Source organism: Gavialis gangeticus, unplaced genomic scaffold (genome assembly GCF_001723915.1).
Source record: "Gavialis gangeticus isolate Ggan-Ray unplaced genomic scaffold, GavGan_comp1, whole genome shotgun sequence".
NCBI lineage: Eukaryota > Metazoa > Chordata > Crocodylia > Gavialidae > Gavialis > Gavialis gangeticus.
This window is the reverse complement of record NW_017728995.1, coordinates 46,669,109-46,676,826: the sequence shown is the minus strand read 5'-3', so window position 1 is coordinate 46,676,826 and position 7,718 is coordinate 46,669,109. Positions and strand designations below refer to the sequence as shown.

At 40.9% G+C, this 7,718-nt stretch overlaps 1 protein-coding gene across 1 annotated transcript in view; it reads left to right on the top strand.

The window, feature by feature from the left end:
* The window catches only part of RHBDD1 (rhomboid domain containing 1), a 103,051-nt gene extending 98,619 nt beyond the window's left edge, over positions 1-4,432 (top strand). The window contains exon 6 of the mRNA XM_019503636.1: positions 1,641-4,432. Coding sequence (XP_019359181.1) covers positions 1,641-1,759 — 119 coding nt within the window. The 3' untranslated portion in view covers positions 1,760-4,432. The remainder of the gene's footprint in view (positions 1-1,640) is intronic.
* Positions 4,433-7,718: the final 3,286 nt, after the last annotated feature.

Here is a 7,718-nt window from a genome sequence, read left to right as displayed (position 1 = left end):
CAGTGGGGGAGGCATTCTGCTCCTGGCCCATGTCCTGCTCGAGCCACCCTGGTCCTGGCCAGCAGTGACAGCACAAGGTCAGAACCAGAGCTGGAGCTGTAGCAGTGCCTACCTCAGGCTGGTCCTTAAATCCAAGACAAGGTGTCCCTCCCTCCATGTTGGGGGGCGGGGAGCGACTCACCTTGGATTCAAATAAATATGGTACATTAAAAATTGTGTAGTCCCTTGTTTTTTCACGTGTCCATTTTTCTTATTCAGATATACATGTCGTACTTCAGCATCAGTTTATACTCTAATCACTGTTATCTGCTTCATTGGGAATGCAGAACAGCTTTTAGTTCATCCATGACAAAAGAAAGTTCATTAAAAAGATCTGAAAGAGAACGTGGGATTTTGGAGAAGAAAACAGTTTACATTTCCATTTGTCTCTTTCAGCCCCAGGTATAAATACCTTTCTCACTCCACTGCCTCTCTGTACTCCCTGGTAGTATTGTCAGCTGATTATTTTTATGGCAAATTCAGTTCTTCATTGATTTTATGAGAGTTGAAAAAGTTGTCAAAATGTTTGATAATTCAGGAGACTCCAAAGAGTGTTTGCAGTTTGAAAGAAAAATTTTCTGTTTTATCAGTTTTCTAAGAAAGCTTCAGACTTTTTTTTATGTCATCACTTGTGCAGGCTTGCTTCAAGTCACAATAAACATGTGACTTTTGCTTCCAAAAGTGAGTATGTAGCCTCAGCGGACAGCAGTTCTGCACTGGAATTCAACTAAGATGATGGTTTCAAACGGGGACAGTGAATGAAAAGACAGGCAGGAGGTGTGTGTGTGTGTGCATGCGCTATAAATGTAAAAGCAACAAAAAAGGTTTATGTATATTAGTAGTTTAAAATTTCTTGCACTCTTACTAAATATTGATTAATGGATCGGCATTTGCTGACATGGTTGGTTAATCATTGACTATAAGTAATGGCCAAAAAAATCTTTATCAGTGCACCCCTACCAAAAAGTTTGGCCCCCACTGATCTAAGAGATACTTTACTGTCAAACAAAGATTTCTTATCTTTTACTGATTAAAACTGCACAGAAAATCTTTCAAAGAAACATTTCTACAATAAAGGATTTTTCCAAGACGATTGAGTCTCTAATATGATGGGAGTCTGGGTAGTTCTAAATCAGCTTCTAGAATTTTATGTTAGGGTCCTATGTACCTCAGTTGAGCACAACTTTTCACTTGATTCAGTTCAATATACTTTATTAATTAAGACAGATGATGCTCTTATTAATTACTTAGTTTATATATAGCCTTTTTTCTTCCTGTGAGACTGTTTGTTTGTTTTTCACTACATTTTAAGATTTGAATTAATATCCTATGAGTCGTACTAAGGAAGTGGTAGATGAGTTGCATGCAGTTGTTGTAGACCTGTGGCATCAGTTTCTGGTAGTTAAACCTCCTTGTTGGATATCAGAACCAATAAAATTTAAAAAATACGTTTCATGTTGATGGAAAAAGGTTGGTCAAGATCACTACTTCCCTGAACTTTTGTCAGTCTTAGAACTGCAAGATGGAGATGACTTGATGTATTATGAAACCCAAGTGGTTAACCTTGTTTTTTGTTCTTTTTGTCATTTTGTATTGTACAGATTTCAGTGCAGGCAGATATCATCACGAGAGACAACCCTATGGTTTTTGGTTTCCATCTGAACAGTTGTCGGAAGAGGAAATGAGAAGACAAAGGCTTAATAGATTTGAGAGGAGGTGAAATCATCAGATGTCCAATGGAAATGTGTAAAGTGCTCTTCATAGTTGCCAAAATATTTGCAGAACTTTATACTGTTTTTAATTTGCTTCGGAAATTATTTACCACCAGCAAAATGTGCAAAAGACTTGCCAAACTTGGGCTGAAAATCTGGGCTTAAATTAAGGGGGTCCAAAGTTTTGAGCTGAGAGTCAAAATGCAGTCCTTGGCAGCTCACCATTTACTGTATGTGAATGCTGATCAACTAAGTCCAGCTCTCAAGGAAAATAAGGAAAATATACCTCTGATGTTTGTTTTCAATTCTTAATTTTAAAACCAGGCACATCTTCCCTCCAAAAGTTTTCCCCTCTGTTTGCCCATGATGAGCCATCTTTTTAAATGTTTTGTGTAAAATGTTTGGGTTTTTTTAAAATACTGCTTGCATAACACCAGCTGAGCAATGAGCACATTTGAGCCTGGCTGATACCTTTTCAACATGATTTTGAAAGCATGTGCAAGTTGGGTACAGGTGTAGCAATCCTGGTAAGTAACCAACACAACATATTTTATTGCGAAATTTGGTTATCACGTCATCAAATTGTCAATTTTGTCTAGAGAACATTTGCAGTAAAACCGATTTGTAACTTTGTACAGTACCTTGTGATTGCCTGTAACCAGCATGGTAATCTTGAGCCTCAACTCTGAATGTCCTTCCTTTTTCAGGGTTATTTTACTTTAATAGCATTTTTGTTTTTGTTTTTTTTTCAAGGGAAGTGACATGAGCTAAAATTGTGAGGCTAGTTCCTTAGTTATTTACTTAATTAGTTCCCTTGTTCAAAAACTCTGTGTATGCATTAGGCTACGCAAACTCTACCATGTAAATGTTCAGACGACTGTAATTGTACTGTTTTCTTCCGATAGGCTGTAATTGGCTCAGTTACAGTTTCTGTGTTGGGAGAGGGAAGATGTTGGCTGGAGATAAGCTGCTTGCTTGGTGCTGTCAGAAACACTGGATAGCAGGGCTTGATGTACCCAATTATCAGTACTAATGCAGCTCTGTATCAGGACAACACCATGACTCTGCTTAGCCTACACGCCCCCGCCCCCCAGTAACAGATAGTCAAATAATGGCTGTACCACTTGGAGGCTGCTAAGAAAAAAAGACAGCTGTGCTCTGTCTCCATTGTAGTGTACCTGTGCAGGGCATTGTGGAGCTGCAGGTTTGTAGAAAACTTAGAATGTTATTGGTCACACGCAGCTAACATAGCAGTGCTAATTAACAGGAGTGGAGATGGGGATGGGCAGTATGTCAGTATGTGTTACCATCCTGAAAGATCATATTTTAAAAAAGAAAGTCTGAGCAATGGAAAACCTGGACAGGGGGAAATTCCTTTCAGTCTTGAAAGGCATCTCCTCTTGAAAAAAAAATTTTGATTGCTGGCATATGATGTGGAACTGCTGGAAATGTATAAGCACTGATTTAGTTTGAGTGTTGGGGTAGGCAATTCTTTTGTAGCTTATTTTCAGGACCCCGCACTATGAAATCTTGAAACCTGTACCTTCCTTTGGAGTTTCAGACTGATTTGTATTCTTACAGTATATATTATATAAAATGTCTGATAAAACTGACAAAACAAGAAACTGTTCATTCAAACAATATCTGAAACTGCTGGATGCGTGTTAGATGTATATGTGTACCTTCTAATTTTTATCAACAGACATACAAGAGGGAATCAGTTGGCTAAAATTCACATGTTGTCCCCCACCCTTTTCCTAGTATCTTTGATTAAGGTTCAAGCCAAGGAAAAGCACAAAATGAGCATACCATATATTTGGCTTTCCAGGTGCTGGGAGCCAACAATCTGAACTATGCTGCAGCTCTGAACATCTTTGTAAAGTCTGTGTCAAGGTGTGTATATATAGCAGATACTATTCATTCCTATTCAGCACAGTCCTTTCTGGCCGATTCTGAGTACAGGAAACATGGTATTGTAATGTCCATTTCTGTCCTTCTGCAGGATGAAATAGTTGATAAAAAGATTTTTTGTTAATCATCCCTGCTGTTTACATAGTGTATATATATACTAGTCACAAATTAAAGTAGCATGTATTCTTTTATCTTCAAGTAGGGTGCTTTTTCTAATTTTATACATTCACTTACGAAATCATGTAACAAACCAAAGAAAATTTTCCAGTCTCAGTACTTCTGTTAGTGCATGGTTTTGTGACATGAGCAAAAGGCAGCATTATCTCCTATCAAAACTGATCTAAAAGCTCACACACAGTTTTGTTTTAGTTGGTTTTGTTCACGAAGCTCCATTATTTAAGTGATTCCAGCAACGGTGTAAACCAAACTGGATGCAATATTGTTTATGAACAGTGGCTTCATGGCACTATTAGTCAACTGCAAAAAGTGCTGAAACAAACCCAAACCAGTATCCCATTTTTAATGCATTGCTTCTTTGTAAAGTTATATTAGAAATCTTGGTATGGGGGGAGTTTATTACTGTGCTCCTCTTGACACAGAACTGTGCACCATCACATTATCATGGGTTAGGGTTCTCTTTATTGCTTTTTCTTTACTGCCATTTTGTAATGAGCTTTGTCATGAAACATTCACAAATAACCTTGTTCGGTATATGGCCACTGCACCTTTTTCTTAGTGCAAAGTTGAAATAAACATCTTTTACATTTTGAGCCTGTCTGTCCATTTGTTCCATGTTTTAATAGCTAATAAGTGAGCAAGCCCGTAAGTTGGCATATTTTTATACATTGAATACTTCAATGTATTAGAGATGACAACTAATCAGGTAATTAATTAAAGAGATTATCTGTGTTTAGGACCAATTCTGCTCCCATTGTATTCATTAGTTTTTTCAGCTCTTTGTATTGTCATCGAAGTGTAACCTTTGGAATAGTTTATTGATGTAATAGAGCAGGGGTGTCAACTGGGGTACGTGTACCTCTGGGGGTACTTTGGAAGGCCCCAGGGGGAACACGGCAGTGGTGCAGAGAAACTGCTGGCACTTCCAGTTTTGCTGCTGGCACTTCGGGTTTTGCTTGTTGACCAGCCGCCAGGGGACACCCACGGCCCCCACCTTCCCTGCTCATCGTCTGGTTGCTGGGGGAGTCTCCCCGCTTCTTGACTGGCCTCCAGCCAGTACACCAACCAAAAAAGGTTGAAAACTCTGAAATAGAGAATTATTGGTTTCCTGTCAGGGTTTCCCCCTGCACTTTATTAAATTAAAATGAAAACTTTTCCTTTAAAAGAATTCATGCAGCTTGGAGAGAACCCTGATGATAGCATATGCAATGCTGTTAATGTATTGGAATCATAGAACCATACAAAGTTAGGGTTGGAAGGGACCTCAGGAGGTCATCTAGTCTGACCCCCTGCTCAAAGCAGGACCATCCCCAGCTAGATCATCCCAGCCAAAGCTTTGACTAGCTGGGTCTTGAAAACCTCCGAGGAGGGAGCTTCCACCACATCTCTGGGTAACCTGTTCCAGTATTTTACTATCCTCCTAGTGAGAAAATTCTTCCTAATATCTAATCTAAACTTCCCTTGCTGCAACTTGAGACCACTGCTCCTTGTTCTGTCATCTGCCACCACTGAGAACAGTTTAGCTCCATCTTCTTTCACCTCCCCCACACTTCAGGTAGTTGAAGGCTGCTATTAAATCCCCTCTCAGTCTTCTCTTCTCTAGATTAAATAAGCCTCTTCCCTCAGCCTCTCCTCATAAGTCATGTCCTCTAGCCCCCTAACCATTTTTTCACCCCCTGCTGGACTTTCTCCAATTTGTCCACATCGTTTCTGTAGTGGAGACCCAAAACTGAACATAATACTCCAGATGTGGCTTCACCTGTGCTGAATAATCACTTCCCTTGCCCTACTGGCTGCACACCTACCAATGCATCCCAGTATGCTTTTAGCCTTTTTGGCAACAAGAGCACACTGCTTTGTTCATATTCAGTTTATTGTCCACTGTAACCCCAGGTCCTTTTCTACAGAGCTGCTGCTCAGCCAGTCAGCCCCCAGCCTGTACTGGTGTATGGGATTGCTCCATCCTAAGTGCAGGACTTTGCATTTGTCCTTGTTGAACCTCATGAGATTTCTTTTGGCCCAATCCTTCAATTTGTCTAGTCACTCTGAATCCTAGCCCTACCCGCCAGTGTATCTACTACTCTTTGCAGCTTGGCGTCATTTGCAAACTTGCTGAGGGTACCCTTTATGCCACCTTCCAAGTTGTTGATGAAGACATTGAACAAAACCAGCCTCAGGACAGACCCCTGGGGCACTGATATCAGCTGGCAGCTAAACATCGAGCCATTGATTACTACTTTCTGACCCTGACGCTCCAGCCAATTTTTCTATTCACCTTACAGTCCATTCATCCAGCCCTTACTTCCTTACCTTGCCTGCAAGATTGCTGTGGGAGACTGTATCAAAAGCCTTGCTAAAATCAAGGTACACCATATTTACTGGTCTCGCCACATCCACAGAGCCAGTTGTTTTATCATAGAAGGCAATTAGGTTGGTCAGGCATGACTTGTCCCTGGTGAATCCATGCTGACTGTTCCTAATTGCCTTTTTTTTTCCCCCTCCAAGTGCTTATAAATGGATTCCTTGAGGTCCTGCTCCATGGTTTTTCCAGGGACTGAGGTGAGGCTGACTGGGTCTGTAGTTCCCTGGATCCTCCTTACCCTTCTTAAATATGGGACATGTGGTTGCCCTTTTCCAATCATCTGGGACCTCTCCTGATCACCATGAGTTTTCAAAGATGATGGCCAAAGGCGCTGCAGTCACATCAGCCAACTCCCTCAGCCTCAGCACCCTTGGGTGCATCCCATCTGGCCCCATGGACTTGGACATGTCCAGCTTTTCTAAATACTCCCTAACCTGTGCTTTCACCACTGAAGGCTGCTCCCCTCCTCCCCAAACTGCTGCCCAATGCAGTAGTCTGGGAGCTGTCCTTGCCTGTGAAGACTGAGGCAATAAAGGTATTGGTACTCTCTGTTCCTCAGTATTTCTCCAGGATAGGAAGAATTTGATATTCAGAATATAATGCTTAGCTCACTGACAGATTCCTTAAAGTTATTCTCTGACTGAACAGTTCTCCATAAAATAAGTGATTTTTCCAAAACAAGAAATGGTTTGATTTATTAAATGTTGGCATCTGATTCAGGTACTGTGATTTTTCTCATGGGTTAAGTGTCTTGCTTTACTTTTTGTGACCAGCTACCCATGTAACAAAATCCACCTGCCTGCTTGATGCTGATAAACAGAATTGTTTGTAGCCTCACTCGTGACACTAAGAATTGAATGGTCTGAATGAGTAACTCTCTTGAGGATTAAGGTCTGTGGAAGGTGCTGAGTGTCTAAGCTGTTTATACTACTGTCCCTTCTGTTTTGTTTTTGCTCTGCGTGTGCAGACCGGCATTTTTGAAGGAGGAAAAAATGCTGCTTGGGGGGGTGGCGGGGTGGGGAGGGGAAATGATGTTCATGGATGTTATCTGACACTGCTGAAGAGACTGATGGCCAGGCTGTCTGTGTGCAGCTGAGTGGAGTGAGGGGGATTTATTTTGAGAAGGATTTTTTCATTAGCTTTCATTATATTTTACAGTTGGATGGGAAATGGGAAGCTAATTAAAAGCTTATTGATATCCACGACTAGGTAGATAGGGACCCTAACTATTGCCTTGTTAAAGGAGGAATGTAAAGACTCAGTGGAAAGATGAGGGCTAGAGGCCTCAAAGAGAAAACGGACATCTTTCTTGACCAAGCTCTGCCACATCAGGTGGAAGCAAAGAAAAACAGAAGGCCAAATTACTATTTAAAACAGACCATTTAAGAGGGGTTTTTTTCTCTGTTTTGGCAGGGGTGCATTTTGACCAGGCTTAGCTAGGTCTTAGCTTACAGGCTACAAAAGTAGAAAGAGCAGAACTTGGGAAGCCAAGTCTCTGTATTGACAGTTGCATTTGC